The 20,852-nt window shown below is 39.4% G+C and overlaps 1 protein-coding gene across 5 annotated transcripts in view; it reads right to left on the bottom strand.

The window, feature by feature from the left end:
- The window catches only part of CADPS2 (calcium dependent secretion activator 2), a 514,814-nt gene that overhangs the window by 123,676 nt on the left and 370,286 nt on the right, over positions 1–20,852 (bottom strand). For all 5 annotated transcript variants that reach the window (XM_075928806.1, XM_075928789.1, XM_075928797.1 and 2 more), the window contains exons 14-16: positions 11,808–11,909; positions 5,034–5,097; positions 1,957–2,080 (exon numbers count right to left, since the gene is read on the bottom strand). In XM_075928806.1, coding sequence (XP_075784921.1) covers positions 1,957–2,080; positions 5,034–5,097; positions 11,808–11,909 — 290 coding nt within the window. The remainder of the gene's footprint in view (positions 1–1,956; positions 2,081–5,033; positions 5,098–11,807; positions 11,910–20,852) is intronic.

Here is a 20,852-nt window from a genome sequence, read left to right as displayed (position 1 = left end):
ATTGCCGTCTTGATGTTACATATTTGTGTACATATAAGACCATTTTAAAAATGGATTTCTATAACTGGGGTTTTCCATTACAGACCTTGCATTTAGAACAAGTTAACATCAGATGGGGGCAATAAACCACAAATAATATATGGAGATATACCATCTCACAGAACTGGAAGGGACCTTGAGAGGTCATCGAGTCCAGTCCCCTGCCCTCACTGCAGGACCAAGTACCATCCCTGACAGATTTAAACAAACAAATTCACTTAAGTCAAAATATACAATGGGCCAAATTTCCCCCTTGGATGCTCACATGGAATTCCGGCTCATGTCAGTGGGAACTATATGTGTGCTTGAAACTGTAGAATGTATCTTTAGGAGAATTATATTCCCACACTTTTCCAGAATAAAATTCAGAACACCTGTGCAATGTTTTTTTTTTAATTGTAAATAAATTGTTTCTACAACCAGCTTAAAATCAGTCAGTTTCTAAATCTCTTACAGGCTTTGGTGATGTCTATTTTTTAAATTTTTATATTTATTATTTTAACAGGTTTGCTAAAAACTCAAGATTACTGAACAGCAGAAGTCCCCGTTATGAGTATGCATATTATCAAAGCTAAGGGAGAAGAGGTATCTTGGCTCTCTCTCTCAAAAAACTAACTAATATTCATCCTTTCTTTAACACAATGTGATATCATAATTAATGATGATAAACTGGTTACTAAGGTGGCTTCATGTTGTTACTGCTGTTATATAATATTGGTTGCTATAGTGATGAGATAGCTTTTTCCTCTTTTTTTTGTTAATCACTCCTGAGATTGGTTAACTCATGTTTGTCAGTGAGTTTGACCAGAGCCGGAATAAGAAAAATTCATTATACTTCTACAAACACTGGCCTCTTTCCATTTTACTGGATTTTGATATCTTAATTCCAGATTGTTACTAAAACTATATTAAAATAGATTTTCATCTGTAGTAATAACATATGACTCTTATTGTGTCATGGTTTTTCTTCTGCTAAATTAACTCATCTACTGTCTATATTTTCTTTAAAATGATCTTTATACCTTTTCTCCTAATCCTGAAGTTAACTCTGTGTCATTATACAATGGATAACTGGTACGTGGTTTTTCTTATGCTTTCTAAAAACAACTGTATTGCATTTATTACTTTATAAACTTTCCTAATGTTATGACTTACTGTAATACAAGCTTTATATTGAACAATAACACAGCACATCATAAACTACTCCATGACTAGAAACAATTAGGATGAGTCTCATTACCACAAATTTACACAAATGTTTAATAAAGAAAAATTCCAGATCATCATGAGATTTAATATTTACTTCTTTTACTGTGTTTATAAATAATTTAAAGATAATTGATATTTCACCAGTTTACTGTTACATTTCACTATATATATATATATATATATATATATATATATATATATATATATATATATATATATATATACACACACACACACACATACACCACAAATTTCCCATTTCTGACTGACAACAAACAAAATTACTCTGTTATTTACCTACTTGTGAAAGATATTTATAAGGGTTCTATAACTTTGGTGTTCAAGTCTCATGGCTCTGTTATTGCCAATATGGCAAGCACATACTGCCAATAATTTAATTATTAGGAATACTTAGAGAAATTAAAAATAAGCCATGAACACACATTTAGGCTCAAAGAAAATCAAATAAGAACAAAGGATAACTTAAACATGAAGTCTGGATCTTTCATACAGCAGGGTCCCAGGAGGCATATTAAAGCAATGAATAGGAAAAAGCTCTATAGTTCACCAGCTGAGATTTTAATGAGACATTTCCCCTTGCTGTGGTACAGGTTTGTTCAGGAAAGGGAAAAGGCTGCTCACAGAATATTCAGTTAATAGGCATTGCTGGCTTTTACAGCCACTTTGGCAGTTGATCACTGTACTAACCTTCTATTTTGGCATATTCTGTAAGTCGAGTGTAATTGATCAACGCAGCTTTCTCCAGACATTTTCTAACCACTTTCTTCACCTCTTCTGCTGGTATGGGTGTGGCAATATCTTTCATTAAAACCTATCCCAGAGATAAACATTCACACACTGGTTACACACATTACCTAAAGCCCAAGAGAAAAATCTGAATGTACATGAGAGACTATTTCAGATTTGCTAATAAATGCAGAATTCAAAGAGGCATTTCAGTATTTGGAAGACTTGGTTAATAAACTACCTATTTGCTTCTGGAGACTTGAGTTCAAACCTCCATTTATGCTGCATTAATTTGATAGCTTCATTAGTGTTCTCATTTATGCACATTATAAGATCACTCCTACAATGTTGCCCTAGTCAGCATGATTGTCAGTTTCTGTTCTAGCAAGAGCCAAGACTGATGGAATACCCTAAGAGTTGAAGGTTAGATTAAGGTACACAGCTAGAGACATGGTTAGAGAAATTTGTGGAGCACCTATTTGTGTTATGCTAAGCCTTTGCCAGTGAAATTTATCCAAAATTTTTATAAACATAACATTAATTGACAGATGAAAAAAATAAAAAAAAGGAAGAACACAGCATTTAGACTTGTCATTACTATTTTCTTCCTGCATATGCTTATTAAAATTAAGCAGATCTAATTTGTGAAAAAGTACTAGCTAGTTTAGACAGCACAAGTACTAGTCTTTCACTGAATCTTTGGAGTACTGAGAAGCTAGATCATATAGCGTCTTTCAAAAAAACCCTGAAGCTTCCCCCCCCCCCCCCCCAGCAACTAGTCTTCCAGCATTTAAAATGTAGTAACCAGAATAAAATGGGCTGGGGATGAAATCCTCACCCTCTCTGAAGTTAACATACGCACTGCAATCTTTACGAGAGTGAGTCTTTGTTTGGCTAGCTGGAAAGAAAAAGAGCATTGTCCCTCTACAGGCTCCTTAACAGCAGGTGGTAAGAAGGGGGAAGCTTTACAGGAATGGTCAGGAAGGGTAAGAAGCAGAAGGAAACATGTCAGAATACTGCATTTCCCTTTCTCCTGACCAGAAAACAGGTAGAGCTATTTATAATCCAGGCAGCAGTGGAGGGGTCCTCTTTATTCAGATTGTGCTGGCTGGAACAGCTTGGGGCTTTTTGCCTTTCCCACTGCTGGTCTGGGAGGTAGAGTGAGGTAGGGAGTTTATTTAAAATGTTGCAACTTAATTCATAAAACATGTGGCAGATGATCAGTGCAGGTGCTGGGTATAGAAGGGATAAAGTTACTGGATAAAATACACGGGAAAAAGATTTGCAGGAAAGCATCCCTCATGGGAACTGGGTAATGGAGGTTTGGGTCTCCTACAATCTCCTCACTAGGAACTGACCCCCTCTTTTTCTTGATTCCTCCCCTTTAAGGAAACTGAGGAAAGTAGGATGTGGCTCCTGTGACTGGATCAGCAGGGAGCCAACCCTTCCTCCTTGCACAGTATTTATTGCAGGGTATCTGTAGATACTTTAAGTGAATAAAACTGTGGACTAGTTAAACCACATCTTTGGCCTTCTGTCTCTTTTGGTGTGGACAACTGAATCTTTGCCAGGGTCTTCCATGTCACTCAATCTTTACTGGTATGTTGGCTCAAATTATAAATAAAATATGTAAAATACACAAAAATATTAATTATTTTTCCAATGTCTAGAAAAATTTAATCGGTTGAACAAATTAAAGATTTTTCTTATATACACTTTATCACTAAAATTTCAATACGGATTAATCAAGACTATTATAAATTAGGTGAATTGGTCATGGAGAATTTAGGATGTAAATCTTGATATTTATAACTTCCTCGAAGATAATAGTAAGAGACTCTGACATCTTCCCATCTTTAATACTATATTAATAATTCAATACAGCTAATAAATTGCTTTAATATTTCACTTGCATCTCAATTTTGCTATTTAAAATTTTCTAATTTGTACTTTGCTGCCTGTAGTTAGCTGTGACCAAAATTCAGTTCTGATTTTACATGATTACATTATTCTAGATGTGATATTTAATCAAGGCCTGTATTCTAGACAGGTTTCAAAGTTTCCAAAAGCAAATATAAAAAACCCAGGGTTCCAGGTATGCATGCAGAGCTGACACTTGCACATGTAAATTTACTTTCTGCTTCCTCAGGTGCAGCTATGCACATTTTTTGCAGTCAGGTTTGAAAACCTGGCCATTTGTAACAACAGGAAGACAAACTCAAAATGTTGCTTTCACATAACAGATTTCTAAACAATTAAGAAGATATTATATAAAGTTAATTTTAAAACAAAATGGACAGATAGAATCAAACTCACCACTGGTATAGACCCTGGCAGAGGGCTTTCAAGGCAGACACTCTGCCAAGGGAGTTTCAGTGGCACTAGTTTCATGTTGGGAGTGGAGCTACAGGGAGAGCTGTCACCTAAATGCTGGGCAGTGCTAGACACGACAGGGCATTGTGTGGGTGGCCATGCAATGCTTTCTTTAGCTAATTCTTTCAGCAGCCTCCTGCTGACAAGGTTCCTATGGAGCTATTGCCTGAATGTAAAGCTCCTCTTTCTCTAGGATGCTGCTAACATTTCTTGTCCTTCCTATGGACCAATGCAGGGGATTTGAAGACCAGGGTTCATTTCTATCTCCCCCTCACAATTTAGCTAATTCTAGCCCTTTGCCTTTTCTTCTTGAGTTGACTTCAGTTTAGCTCTAAATACTTATTTCAATTTTGTGAAGTTTTCTTTAAGTTACATTTCAGATAGCATGTAACCAAGATTCATCACAAGCACCATCATTTGATAGATTGTGCTGAATAACCACCATTTATAAAGAAATAGGGGACCACTGAAGTAACTTCAGGGAAATTCCTGTAATTATGTTCTAGATTGGGCTCCTGTCGTCATGGTTGGAAAATATTGCAGTGCATAAACAAAACCGGTAGTACAGTATCTAAACAGAAGTCATATAACCTCACTGTTGCAGTTATAATATAACACATAGTCTAAGTAGTCCAGCAGCATTAAAACAAATTTAAAAAACATACCCTTTCAAGTAATGAAAGTGTGGCTTTTAACGCTCCTTCTGGACGTCCAAAAGGGAAACAGTATCTTAAAACAAAAACCAAAGATCACATTAAGAGTGTAATTTTAAATTAAAAATGTTATTTTACATGTAGTATGCATGTATCATTCCAATAATTTACTTCAAAAGAAGGTACACGTATATCGTATATTTATAAGATACCTCAACCTTTTTTTTATTATCTAATATATGGAGTAAAAGTATTTGAAATCAAAACAACTCCTGGCTCAGTCCCAAGATTCTGAAAGTCCAAAAAGTAAAGGCACTTGTCATAGGGATTAAACTATGAAGGGTATTTACAAATATATTCTGAGTTTGTTCTTAGAGGAATCATGGTGTTGAGAAGGGGTTTCATTTCTGATTTTAGCAGACATCAGTCAGAAACTGTAAAATAGCATTTTATCTGTTCTGTCCTCCTTTAATATCAGTTTAACATTCAGAAGAAAATCTTTTATATCTAACATTTTAAAATTATTAATGCTAAAATGAGTGAACATTTCCTTTAATTTTTCCTCTTTTGTTATAACAATATTACATATGAAAGCATTATAAACTGGGTTTTACTAGAAGATCCCCAGGACACAAACTTCTTATGTCTCAGAGTATTCACCACACTTTTGGTGCTTAACTAATTTTTTAAAAACCCATTAATTCGATAGATTTGAAAAAAAAAAAAAAACCCCTGCCATTCCTTCAAGTCTGCAGTATTCAGATCATCAGACCCTCTTCCTAATCTTATCGATGAAATCTGTATTTTGCTAGGATATCCCCAATTAAAAAAAAAGGGATTTTCTACTTTGTTGGGATTATTTGTATGAAACTACATTTCTTTTAATATTATTATTATTTAATGAGAATGGTTGCTTCATTTTCTAACATTGTTTTACCAACAATAAAAGGATTCAGACCAATGAGTTTTAGCAATCACTTTGGGCATTCTATAATAAAGCCCTGAAAATGAGGTCAGACAAATCTTTTCAGCAGACACAGTGCCAGTATACTATCTCCTTCATTCTGCTTGTTTCGTATTGTTCTGTCAGCAACTCTTGAGGGCATTAACAAATTAGCAAAACAGATTTAATCCTTAGCCTTAATCCACCTTTAAATAAAATACAAATTTGGCTGTTGTATTTGCCTCCACCTCCTTAAACCATCTCAGTATATTTGCATAATCCATGCATTGTCTTTTCTATTGTTTACTCCTATTAACCTGTAGGTGACATAGTTTATGAATAAATGTTATTGATCCCTGGATTACATTTAGCATTTCAAATCAAGAGATCCCACTGAGTATGTTCTTAAGTGTTGCTTCCTTCATATTATATGTCAATAATGTAACATTTCTAACATGCAATGTAATCCTGTGTCAACACTGAAAACAATCTACGTATACAGAGACGTAATTAATATTTTTCAGTATTAAGGCTACAAAAGTTTCCATTACAACCATCTATTTTTGTTCAATAATACTTTTCCAAATGCTCACTTAATCAGCTACATTTTTCCATGCTTTGTCTTGACCAAAAGGTGAATGTTTTAGGAGAGTTTGAAGAAATGTCAGCTATTTTTAAGTTATGGGGTAGAAGAAAAAAAGAATGGTTACTTAACCACAGTAAATGTGGTTCTTTGAGTTATGTTCTTCACATGGATTCCACTCTTGGTAGGCATGTGCCCTACATAAACGAGATGGGATTATTTGGCCAATAATGTTCATTGGGGCTGCACTTGAGCCCTATATATTCTCTTGTTCCTCCACCTGCAGGCATGCAGGGTAATGCAAGACCAACCATCCTGCATTTCCATTGTCAATCCCAATCCCAGTAGAATTCTGTTGTAGAAGAGCAAAAGGGTGGAATCCAGGTGAACATCATCTCTCAAAGAACCACATCTACCATAGGGTAAGTAACTCTTCTTTCTTCTTTGAGTGTGTGGCCACACAGAGTCTGCTCTTAGTGAGTGATGGGAGTCCTACCTAAACTGCTTACAGGACAGCTCTTCCCTAAGCAAAAACTAGTCTGGAGGTTCTACCTAAGAATAGTGGCTTGTCACTGTGCAGGACAAGCTCCTTGTAGCTGTGTATAAATTTCAGGAACACGCACGTTCTCCAAATAGGCAGCAGAGGCTGCGTAGGCGCTAGTGGATCAAGCTCTAATGTGTCTAGGTGGATCTAATCTGGCTAACTCATTACATGCCCTTACACAGTATGTGCAGCCTGTCAGGACGTGTGCACAATGAACTGTCCCTTCGATATGATAGTGTTCGTCTATAGCTGATGTTCTTGATGTTCTCATAACTCCGGTCATCTGAAGAAGTGGGCTGTGCCCACGAAAGTCATACCACCATCTACATGTTTTGTTAGTCTATAAAGTGCTACCAGACCATTTTGTTTTTTTTTTCTGTAACAGACTAACTCAGCTACCCCATGAAAGTTCTTGAGATAGTTTGCACACTAAATGAGACTAGGGATGCAAATGGTTAATCAGTGAATTGATTACGGCTGGAGCAGCTCTTTGCCTGCCCCAGACAGGGGCTGTTCCAACCCTGTGGGGCCTACTACAGGCAGGGGCTGCTTCCTCCAGCCACCTGGAGCAACACCTGTCTATGGTGTGCCTGTCTCCTCCTCCTCCCCACACAGGTGACACATTGGCTCCCTGGGAGTTAGGATTATTTAAGCTTCATACTGCAGAGCCCACAGCATGTGTAAGTGTATAACCACTAGGATTTTTAGTGGTTACATTTTTAAACAACTTTTTATATCCCTAATTCATAACATTGTATTTGTCAGAACTTGGAAATTAGCCACATGTGCCATCAAATGAATAGACTTTTCATCCAAACAAATCCAGTTTCTTTGGGGTGCTCTCCCTAATACAGAATTAGAAGCATTCTGTTACTTCAATATCTCTTGGAAAGCAGCTACCAGAAGACCCTGAAATGGATTTGATATCTCGTCATCTCATTTCACTGTGGTTAAAATGAATGCTTGTATACACCACAAGATTTCTCAAGTGTAAACAGTGCCTCATTTATAGACACAGGAAGCCTATCAGTCAGAGAAAGGTGCAAGATATGCAGGAGTTTGAGATGCTTTTCCTGCACTACTTCTAGACATATCTAGACTCTCTCCATATGTTTAATGAAGTTGTCTTGAAGATATTGAGAGACCTGTTGTCTTGCTGTGAGAGGATGAGGAGATCACAATTGGGACAAATTATTCTTCCCTTTGTAGATGTTGATTCTCACTGGCTTCCACTTCCTATTTCTTCAGGACTGGAGGCTGCACTAGCAGACTTTGGTGAGGAAAATCTAAACCTAGAAGGAACTAATGATGTATGTTTGCCTGAATACACCTGAAGTCCACGGAGTGTCCAGTGGGGCTAGGGCTGATCTGAGTATGACAGACACGGGGGAACTATAAGGTTGTTTCTTGTGAGATCTTTTCCTTGAGTAGTCGCTTCCTGACTCTTATTGTGCTAATCAATCAGTGAAAAATGGGTGAGTAGGAGATAAGTCCCTATTATGTCCCCTAAGGGATAAAAGAATATACCTCTTCCAAAGAAGGGGCTGTCCTGTCACAGACGCCCTGGTTCTACTATGCTCACTCAGCTGATAGAGCAGGGCTACTCAATACATGGCCCGTGGGCTGTGACCCATTTGTTTGTGGCCTGCAGTGTGGTTTGGGTTTACATGTGGCTCAACACATTGCACGCGGGTGGGATCCTTTGAATGTGGCCTCCATTGGGAACATGCTCCACAACGGCGAGGTGTCTTCCCAGATGGGGTGCGCATTGAAAGATGCAAGCAGACAGGCTGGCTGGAACAGACAGGTACAGAGTGTTCGCATTTATAGTCCCCGGGAGGAGGTGCCAGGAGCACCGGGGCATTGTGTGAAAAAATGCTATTTGCATATATACTTGCATGTATATGCAACCAAACTTAAGTGTGCTGTGAGTATCACTGTGGCTCCCGGGGCTTCCAAAGTTGAGTAGCCCTGTGATAGAGCAAGATTTGGCAAGTTTCAGCATTTGACTCATCAGAGTAATCCCCTGGGATACTGCGAGGCATTTTGTTCACATTGAGCATCCACTGGCATGAATCCCTGCCCCCCACACCAACTCCCAATGACCATGGTTTACTGTTTCTGGCCACTGGAAGCCGAGGGAAGTGGTGCGGGCAATAGGGATGTATTGGCTGCTGTTTCCTGCAGTTCCCATTGGCTGGGAATGGTGAATTGCAGCCAATGACAGATGCAGGAGGCCTTACCTGTGCACGGGTAATGTAAACAAAATGTTTTGCAGCCCACCAGTAGATTACACTGATGGGATCAGCCAAAGGTTGCTGATCCCTATGACAGAGAATGAAACTGATATTGGAAATTCTTCTTTTAGTTGCTGGACAAACTCAATAGCTGATGGCTTAGTTATCACTCCCCACAACCTCCCAGGAAGAGGAGACTAGTGCCATGTTTACAGATAAATCACTCAGTACAGGATATCTCTTGGGTATCAATACATTAGTTATTGACATTCTGGGCACCAAGGAACACTCTTCAGAGGTTGCTTGTGTAGAAGTGTCAAAGATTGCAGGATCACACCAAGAGAGATGTAGTATGCAGGTTCTGTGGATATCACCAGTGCTTTCTTAATCCAAACTGGAATGGTGGGTGATAACTGGGACCTGTTAGTCCATATAAGCCTGGGAGGTCAGGGTGAGACCTGTTCTCACCAGGGCTCTCATAAGGAGGGACCAAAGTGAGGCAAGAGGTCCAGCTGGGTCCCTCCTTTTGGTGTCTGAGGAGTTTGCATAGAGCACTCCAGAAGGAACAATTTCAGGTGGCCTTCTCTAGCTTTCTAAATCCACTGAAAGAAGGAATGACACATGGCACATCACTTAGGAATATATCCCTCTCCTAAACAAATTAGGCACCTAGAGTGCATATCAGTAAATGCCACTGAAGCTTCACGTGTGAGGCAGGTTTTAAGTCCCAGAGATTTTCTCTTGAGACATTCTGCTAGAACACCTGTTCCAGCTTAAATCCAGAACCTGACTAAAATAAGAAAATGTCTCTCTTTTTTAATGCATGTGTGTGTTGTCAACAGGTACCTACATTAACAAATAACTAACATTAGCTAGCACAATGTGAAAAGAACCTGGCAGAGACGTCAGGGATTCCATTTTGCTGTCATGAATGGTAAAAAAGAACTGAGGATTGGTTGGGCCTGGTCTGCTCTTTATGCCCTTAACTGCAGTGGAGATACTAGGGCATCTAGGTCTCAGGCCTGCTTCAGTGGACACTATAGGCTAAAAGAATCTGGTCTTGTGTGCATGGGGTATATGTGGATCAACAGTGGAATCCCTGTAGATGATCACTTGAAGAAATACCTTTCCTTTGTGATTGAATTCTGAATCAAGATTTTGAACTGGGCAACAACAAAAAAGGCAAAACTTTGAAACTCAGCATGGAGAAACTTTTCATTGAGGACTAGGGAGGAGGGTTTTTGCTCGACATGGAGGAAAATGTATAAACATATAAAGGTTTGTAAAGAAAGAGATTCCCCCACAAATATTTCCAATCAGGAAATAGAGATTTGCATATGAGATCTGATTAGCTCAAAGGTTAAAAAATAGGTTTAACTTAAGTTGGCTGCAATCAGAGCACTCAGTCTGCAGATGGGTTATATGAAGGGTGGGAAAAAGGGCCTCTGCAGGCTGGATCCAGCCCACCAAACAGGTTGATCCAGCCCCCAGAGACCCTGCTGCTCCCTTGCTCCTGGGTCAATTAGGACCTGGGGTTGGGAGGAGCACACAAAGTTTCTTCCACTTTGACCCCACCCTGCAAGGAGCACCACGCGCTCCAGGCAGGAATGGAGGACACTTCATACACTCCCCTGCCTCCAAGCCCTGATTGGCCTGGGGGTTGAATGGGGAGCAACTGAAATCTCCTCCCACTGCTGGGGCAAAGGTGCCCAGAGGGAGGGGGGAGGGGAAGAGCAAAGGTGCTCCCTCACCCCAGACCAATCATGGTCTGGGAATGGGGAAGCAGGTAAGAATCCTGGCCCTGCCCCTTCCAGTTAAGGTCCCACCCCTTCTGATGCAGCTCGGGGCCACTTCAAAAATTTCTGAAGTGGCGCCCAGCAAAAAATTGCCTACCCCTGGATTATACCGATTAACAACAGTCAAAACATACTCATTTTTCTTCATATGAACATTTTCAGATAATCCTGAGCTAGAATTACAGTTAGAGGTATCAAGGCCAAAAGCACTGCTATAGTCATCTAGTCTGCTATCCAGGTCAGAGGCAATGTACCCTCTAATGTTTTCCATCAATGTGCAGAATAAGTTTTGTTATGTGCACCAAAACATATGCAGATGTGCACCACCAATATAAACACATGGTGCTGGCTGTGGGTGCTTCGCTAATTAGCTGGGCAGCATTTGAATCTCTCTTGGTTAGCCACCCAAGTGCTCAACTTACAGGGAACACTGGTCAGAGGACACAGAATTTCACCCATTGATTCCCACATTGGAAGGAATTAGTCTCTTCTGCTATGTAAGTGAACAAAACATATTATTAAATTAAATGTTATCTTTTAGAAAGACATCCAATATAAACATGCTATATTTACTGTGACTTGAATTTTTCCTAAAGTAATGACATTTATCTTTACAATGTCTTGTTCATAGTTTTAAAAAAAAGAATGAAGCTTCTTATAGTCTGAATGAGTTATACACTCACCTGAAGTGGCTTATCTGGTTTTCTAAAAGGGAAGAAAGTCGATTTTTAGTCTCCTCAAACCTTTCTTTCTCTTCAACTGAGACTGTTCCAATTCCATCAGGCCTAAAATATGATATAGTTATTTAATCTTCTGTTCAACATTTCTTCCACTTGTTAACCAACCACAGAAGCTAAACCTGTCTTCTGTCTTGGCATGTTTTAATCAATTAAAATTATGCAGTGTGTTTTGTTTGGACAACATCCTGTAGTGTAAGCATTGTTATTACCCAGATTTCTCCCTGGCTTTTTCACTCTTTCCATGGATTTGAAATAAACCCAGTAATAATGTATGTAGATAGGTAAAGAACTAGGCTGAAACTTGTGTTGAGAAATTAATTAGACTAGATCTTAGAAATTCAAATTCTTAACTACCTACTTAGCTCCCATTTCCCTGTAGTCTTTCATTCCAGCTTCTCTGTCATAAAGACCCCTTCCAGTAACAGCCACACATAACCCAGTAGAAGGTGGTAGAGATAGCCTTTCTGATTTCCCAGCTAAATCCTGTCCTTGCACACACAACAGAGCATTCTAGAACAAAACTGAGACCTATCTGGAACCTGGTCTTCTGAATTTCAACTCCCTGATATTTGGAGACACCAATCCGGAGGCACTGTACTGTTGACATGGCAGAAAAGCAGCCCACCATGAGAAAGGTTCCCACCTCTAGCAGGCATCTCCTAAGAATCCCTTCCTAAGGGAATAAGCACTAATTAGAATCAGACCTGCCAAATGAAGTGGCTAGGATGCAGCAAATGACCAAGACAGAGCAGGCACCAGAACTCTGGAGGAAGACAAGGCTTTGTTTGCTCATCTTGTAATAATTGGTCTTTAAGCAGTGCCCTTTTTGCGATTGCAGTTTACACCTGCAAAATGTGCACCTGCAACAAAATTTCTAGTGCAAATCTGGATATTTGTACAACTCGAGCCCTTTTTATGAGTGAAAAATGCATAGCCTCTGACTGGCACCTGAAATTCTATTTTATGGGTACAAAACCACAAGTATAAATTTGCACTTTCAAAAGCTATGTTTCAATAGTTAAAATAATATTACTCTAATACATTTGTTTAATAAAACCTGCCAAGTAACACAACCACCTTTTTAAATACACGCAAGCACTTGATATAAAAATAAACCATGAGCTCAACCACATCTCTAAAGGTCCTGCCTTGATAGCTGATAGGTTGGGTGAAATTCATCTCTGTACAGAGGGTCAGTACAAGGTCTAGGCACTGCTTAAGTTCTACTTAAACCCATGGGAGGGCTTAAGTGGGATTTAAGAAACAGACAGACCTTATGTTGGCTTTCTGCATCACAGTAAATTTTGCCTATGATGAATTGTTGAAAGAATAAACAGCTTAAGAAAAGAGCATGCATATACCAAATAAAGCATAATTATTACTGGCTTCCTTAAAAGACTTAACCTGGTGTGAACAGATTTATACAAGGATCAACATTCTCAAGTGATTTTCTAATAAAAAAATGTTGTGTAATATCCTGGGTTTCTTTTCAGTGAGTCCCTAATAGCTCGTGCTGTAGGCAAGGTTTCATAAGGACTTTCATTATAATCACTCTTTCACATGCTAATGAGTTTATGATAAATTCTCTCTTCTATTTGAAATAATTGTTGAATGGTTTCAACCCATATATTAGAAAGCTTGAACAAAATCTGTTGAAAAGGTACTTCTAAGTTAAAAAAAGGTAGAAAAACTAAAACCAAACAACCCTCATCCTACCCTTTTCTCATTTTTATCTCATACCAGCTAGCCACCCCTTCATGGCTCTCCAAACGGTTCCCCTCTTCAGCAAGCGAGGCTCCACAGAGCAATCAGTACAGGTACCTCCTCTCCCGTGAAACCCTGTCTATGATTTAGAGGGCCTTGTACCAATGTGAATATCACCTGACATGTCTTATCCAGAACCCCAAATGTCTGATCTTCTCAATACAATTCTTTGTGTAATTTTTTGTCAGTTGTTTTATCCTAAATCCTTTCATATTCAGACAGGTAATGGAACTAAAGACATACAATCACCTTAGGAGGCATCTCAGCTATCATTATTTCAAAAAACACAAAACACGGATGAGTCATTGGAGACAAACTGTATTACCAGTTTGAATATATGAGCAATTCTTACTAAATAGGAAAGATGAAACTGAAAAAGTGGTTACATTATTTGTGAGTCTGTGTACACAAATTGTAATGCACACTCCTTTTATACCGTATAAATACAGGTTGTACCTCCCTTAGCCAAGATTCCCTGGTCCAGCAACATCTGTGGTCCGGCATGGACTGTAAGGAGCACCGGCGACTCAGCTGTAAGCCCAGAGCATGTGTGTGGGAGGGAGAAAGGGTAGGACAGACGGCACTGGTGTGGAGTTCTGGCCCCAGCGGAGCTTTGGCCCTGTCCCTACGCCCCGACTGCAGAGCTCCGGCCCCAGCCACAGAGCAAAGCGGCTGCAGAGCTCTGCCCTGGCTATGGAGCTCTGGTCATGGTGCTCTGGCCCTGGTAGTAGCAGAGCCGGGAAGAGCCCCGGAGGGCCGAAGCAGCAGTGGGGGCAGGCTGGAGCCCTAGCCCAGTGGCAGCACGGCCATGAGGGGAGGGACCTTCTCTGGTCCAGCAAATCCACTCGTTTGGGACCAGTAAGGTCCTGAGGGTGCTGGACCAGCAAGGTCCAACTGGTATAACTAATACATTAGCTATACTGAATGTTAAATGGAAGTACATAGCATTTTTTTTAAAGTTTACCTGCATACTAATTTTTCTACATCTGTCAATGACAGCAGACACCATTATGCTTGATAATGAGCAGGCCTGCATGTTTCTAAAATACTACATTTACTTCATGAAAAAGTGTCAAAAGGAAAACTGATACAATTAAAATAATACTGGGCATTGAATTAACAAGATGATTAGAACTGATGACATTTAGAACACTGGCAATTAATCTAGGCTCCAGTATATTTGAGACTTATTATTGTTAATGAAAAGAAGTTAGGGCATGAATTCAAACTGTCAGTCCACAGCATGTTGAGAAAGGAATGGATTTCCTATGCAGAGCTATCACTGCAAATATGGCATATTGGACTATAATTTATTTTTTAAGAAATCACGTTCATAATTATTTTCTATTTTACTCAGACTGTAAATATTTTAATATTTTGTTTTCTTCAAAGTATATTTCAGTTTTAAAAATGTTGCATCCATTCCAATGTATTTTTTAAATGCAGAGATATCTATATCTATATATATCAAAATACTGGAATTGTACTTCTCAAAAAGCTGTAAATAAATGTTGAAAAATCGTCTCCGATTTAAACTCCTCAGTGAGGCTTTTATGCTAAGGAAGTTGTTTTTATTTTTCACCAAATCAGGCAACAAAAGTAAAAATTAAGTGACCAATACTTAAAATGTTACCACTCCCTAAAGCAGGGGTGTCCAAACTTTTTTCAAAGAGGGCCAGATTTGAAGAAGTGAACATGCGTGAGGGCCGTCCCCGCACTCTCAGCCCCAAGGCGGTGGGCCTGCAGGGTCGGAGGCGGGCGGAGAGCGCAGGGCACGCCGGCCTCACGGCGGCCCGGGGGCAGGGCGAACCCGCAGCCGAGCGGGGGAGCGGGGCTGCGGACGTGCCCTACAGGGCAGGCTCTAGGACCGCGGAGGTCATGGGCGGCGGCGGCACGGCCGGAAGCGGCGTGCTGGGCGCGCCAGTTCAAAAGAGCGCCGGGGAGCCAGGAGAGGGGGAGGAAGCGGGGGCCATACTAAATCGGAACACGGGCCGCAATTGGCCCGCGGGCCGGACTTTGGACATGCCTGCCCTAAAGTAACCCCATTGAGTCAAAGGAGCTTGACTTTAATGCAGGGGTGGGGAACCTTTTCTGGGTTGGGGGCTGCTGACCCACAGAAAAATCAGTTGGGGGGAGGCACACAAAAGACAGAAGCAAAACCCCAAACAAACCCTCATTGATGTGCTTCCAACTGAGAAGCAGAAAGACACTCTTGATATTCCCGTGGCACACCAGAGTCTAGGGGGACCCAGGTTAGTAGACTTTGGGTGTTCCAGTGCCACAGTAGGGCGGTGGGTGGGTTGAAGTGCCAGCACAGGCCCCTCCATGCTTGGTGGGGGAGTCCTGAGCCTCAGGGGCCAGATCTAAGGAAGCCAGGAGGGCCGTGTCCGGCCCTTGGGTTCCCCACCCCTGATTTAATGGAACTATTCATGACTGTTCACAGGCATGAAGTCTGCAACAATATGCTCTAAAACAAAAAGATTGTAAAGAGATTAGCAATTATCAAGGCAACAGACTATACATGATTTGTGAATAAAATGTTATCTCCTATTTAAATAGTTTATTTTCAGGTTTTGAACATCAGAAGATCGTAAGCTGGAAAAACAACAAAGAGAAACAGACGTTCGATTATTATAATGTCATGTTATCTGATTTACTTTCTTTCTCAATATATGCTAATAATGATTAAGACAATTGTGATGTGGCCTAAGGAAGACTGGCCTTGATTCTGGAAAGTATTTACATAAATGTTTTAGTCCAAGAGCAAGTTTAAGCATATGCTTAAGTCTTGTCTTGAATAAGAATGCTTTACTGAATCAGGACCTTAAAATGTGTATAATTGAAATTACTGAATGAAAGGTAATTCAGAAGAGTTCCAGAAACCTGAAGTAAATATTCCCTATGCTATGCCTCTGCCATATAAAACTCATGTCTTTTCCTTGTGCATCACCTTTAAAAAAGACACGACAATACTTTAAATTTACTAATTATCTGAACTAAACACCAAAGAAAGTAATGAAAGATCAATTAGTGAAACTCTGAACTTAACTTTGGCTACCAACATTAAAGCTAGAAGTGATAGCTTGTTACCTGGTCATGACATTATATACTGTAAGATCAAAGCAATAACTCCCTCCACACATCATTTATACTTGTGACCTGTCAGGTCAAGGAGGAAAACACACCTAAACTCTTTAAATTATTTCAAAAACAGCAATAAAAATCAGACATGGGGAAGATATGTGTAGCTAGCTACATCAATATACTATCATATAAATCTGAAGTGAAAGAGTAAATAACTTATCTTCTCTCTCTTGATGGCTGCCCTGACACTTTGCCTCAGCCCCCCGATGGATGGAACGTGCTCAAATTTGAGTAAATTTCACTGTCTGATTTCATTGTCAAGAGAGATTGTGCTCTGGAGTGATAAAATAAATAGTTCTGTCATATTAAACCTCAATGAGGCATGTTACATATGTGACAGGAAAGAGCCAGAGGTCCAGATAATGACAAGTGAGAAAGGTGAACCAGGAGAATGTCACATCTGTCAACCTGAACTAAGACTAGACTCACTACATACAAAGGAACTGTCACTTCACTGAGTTTGTTGTCACATAGAACTACACCAATGATACCTAAGTTTTTTAGAATTGCCAAATATATTTGCCGTGAGTGTTTCGACAGAACTGAGTGTTGCCAGAAGAATAAGGAAAGCACAAAATGTCAGAAAATGTGTATAATAGACTCTAAGTTACCCCTGAGCTCTCCAAAATGTGCTCTTTGAAAATAGTCCCAATTTTCAAACATGGTTTTCTTGCCTCACTTAAACCTTACTATGTCAGAGGAGCATATGAAAAATGCTATTTTCCCAGTAAGATAAAAATGAAATTCAGTTAGTAGCCCTTTCAGGAATATCTACATTCCAATTAGACGCCTGCAGCTGGCCTGAGCCAGCTACCTCAAGCTTGTGGGGCTTGGGCTAGAGGGCTGTTCAGTTGTGGTGTAGGCATTCAGGATCAGTAGGAGCTCAGGCTATCTGACCCTGAGAGACAGGAGGGTCCCAGATTTCAGGCTACAATTCAAGCCCTCACACCTACACTGTAATTAAATAGCTCCTTAGCCGGAGCCCCAGGAACCAGAATCCGCTGGCACAGGCCAGCAGCAGGCATTTAAATATAGTGACAATATAACCTGAGTTACACTACTGAAAATTCACTTTCAAATGCAGTTTGTTATACCTGGAAATAACTGCTCACCCAAACTAATAAGGGGCCCTCCACCTGGACCCAAGATAGTTCTATCCAGAAAAATTATTCATTTCAAAACACATGCTTATTTTATGCTTCCAAACTCTTTTCTTCATTTGCCTCTTGGTCAAACTGAGATTAAGCCAAAATGGCACTGGCATTTTTCACTAGTTAATGTTGTGGTTTAATTGTTATTTTGTTGTCACCTGTGCTGTTCATTCCGTCTGGGGCACCTGGTATTGACCACTGTCACAAGACAGGATACTGGACTAGATGGACCTTTGGTCGGACCTAGTATGGAAGTTCTTATGTTCTTGTGAAGAAGCAAATTGGATTTTCCTTTTCTCCTAAATGGCAACCACAAAAATCTCATTCACCACAAATATTGTTGGCTTTGTACAGCTACATGCATCTTGGCTCATGACACTTAGAAAAGAAAAAAAACCCAACTTCCCCTCACTATTGTAAAATTCCCACTTATTTTTGAGGATCAGACTAGTTGGATTTGGAGTAGCCAGTATGCTTCTGCTGGAATATATCCAGCCCTAATGGATATAGATGAAATATAATCTCTGCTTATCTTTCAATAAGTTTTACTCACTCTGGTTCTAGATATACCAAAACCCCGGATGAGAGCTGGACCTGTTTTCACTATGGTCAGTAAATTCAAGTGAGAAGTAGTAGCTCTGTTGTTAGTAGAAACTGATCAATGGTGTACTATCAGAAAGAAGATGTTCCAGCATTCTTTTGCGGAAAGAAACTTTGACAGTCTTGCAGATTGTTAGCCATACTCTGTCCAGCCTTTACAAACATCATTATGAGACAGCAAATTTGGGGAGTCCCTGGAGATTTCTTTGACCCCAACCATTTCTCACTTGGCACAATCCTGCAAGGCGTAGAAAGCCTCCTGTGAAATTCTGATGTCAATTGGAGTTAAATGCTCCAAGTAATTTGCAGGAGTCATTGAGTGTAATGGAGGACTGGGGCCCCTGTGAATGACTGAAGCAGTTGAGATCAAACAGGGTTCTCAAGTTTACTGTCCCTCGGTATGAATGTCACAGGACTAGTGGCAAAATGTTCTCAGTGAAGAGCCCTCAACTCTAGAAGTAGTTTCTCCTGCTGGTATGACAGAGTGTGAATCTCTGAACTTTCAATTAGGCTTCTGCCAGAAGAGGTGATAATAGGGTGTATGTATGTTTGTTTTCAACTGAATGCAGGTGAGGTTATTTTTGAGTGTAATATGATATTGGTCACCTGCACAGTAACTGGTTTTACTTATCTGTATATATCAAAATATTAAAAAATAGAATCTTTTCTACCATTAACAAATTGATAAAAGCAAACAAAAAAAGAGATAAAAGAAATACACAAGTTGGCATAGTTGCATTTGGTTTGGAATTCATGTGGATAGAGAGGTACGGCAATGTTTTTAAAACATGCCAGAAAAAGAGAAAATAAAAGAGTTGTAAGACAAGAAAAAAAATTAATTCATAATGCTTACATGGAGCCATTAATTTGACCTGTGGATTTTTATAGTGTATTACATTTCAGAATCCCTTCCTCCTCTGAGCTTTCTGGCTAGAAAAAAGTTTAGTAAAAAAAACCCTGTATTTCCTCTATACAAGGAATGCTTCTCTTCAAATGTAGCATGCAGAGTGATACTCAGAATGAAAAAACTGATCACAGTTTTCAAATCTGCAAGTGAAAAACATGCATTTCCTAACTTCAAGTCAACAGAAGATTAAGTCTGCAGCTTTGATGAAGAAAATTCTGTTATTCATTTAACAATCTTTTAATAGCTGAATTTTTCTTTAAAGCTCAGCTTTAATTAAAGACTAGTAGAATCTGACTAGTGTGAAAGGAGTTTGAGAAAACCAAGCAGCTATATGCTCAAAAAGCAGGCCAGAGAGGTAAGGAGGAACACAGAGAAGAAAGAGAACAAATGAGGGTGCAGCATTTTGGCACTCTTTTAACTAGCAGACACTTGAAGATCAAGCATTTTGGTGTTTATATTAACTATACTTTAAACATCCATACAAAAGAAAATGTGTACAATAGGGCCTTCTGTTGCATGTGCTTCTCAGCCTGCTCCTACATCTGCTTACAGGTCTCTGTGTTTTCACAAGCAAAAGAGAAAAGACCAATTTTAGAGGGCTATAAAATGGATTATGAAGATAGGTCATGCTATCTCTTTAACGGTTCATTTTAGATGCAACTCATTAATGTCTTTCTTTTCAAAGGCTAACCATGTGTTGCAAAAATACTTTTTACATGGAACATATGTTGACATATAGGCAGAGTACAGGTAACTAAAAATACAAGACATCTTATAAAATGTATAAAGCATTTAACTATACTCAAGTATTAGCAGCTGTTAATTCATTATCTAACAGGTAAATGTCATATTAAACATATGACCTGATTTCCTTTTCACATGTAAATAAGTTTTTCACTGACAATTTCTTTGAGACTTATCAGGGTCAGACCTAGCTCACTGGGTTGAAAAATACATAGCTGCAAATTTGGTGGTGTGGACAAAATGTAGATCTCAAGACAAAGCATCAGCACAATACTTACTGGAATACCACCTTTCCTCAGGCTTTAGGTGAAATCAACATATTTCCATTCTGTAAGTCAAACAGATTCTTAGCTTTTCCCTCCTGGGTTTAATGAATACGTGTAATAAAGAGTCAATGTTATTTTAAATGAAATAGTTACCCGTTCATTGTGTTTAAAGAAAGACAGCAGAAAGGTGTCCACGCTTCTCCAGAAGGTCCAGCCTCTGGAAAACATTCCCAGCAACAAACTAGCACAATCTCCATCTTCTGGATAGTGTTTCAGAGGACCATTGCTCAATCACCAGTATGTCCTATTTCACTTTTGTTGATGATGAATAATCTGAATGCTCATCAGTCCTTTTATTTGGACATTATCATACACGATAATATATACTTCAGAGAGAGAAAGGATTCAACAG

This window comes from Pelodiscus sinensis, chromosome 1 (genome assembly GCF_049634645.1).
Source record: "Pelodiscus sinensis isolate JC-2024 chromosome 1, ASM4963464v1, whole genome shotgun sequence".
NCBI classification, from domain to species: Eukaryota; Metazoa; Chordata; order Testudines; family Trionychidae; genus Pelodiscus; species Pelodiscus sinensis.
Note: the sequence above shows the minus strand (reverse complement) of the source record. Positions and strands in the feature narration are given on the sequence as shown.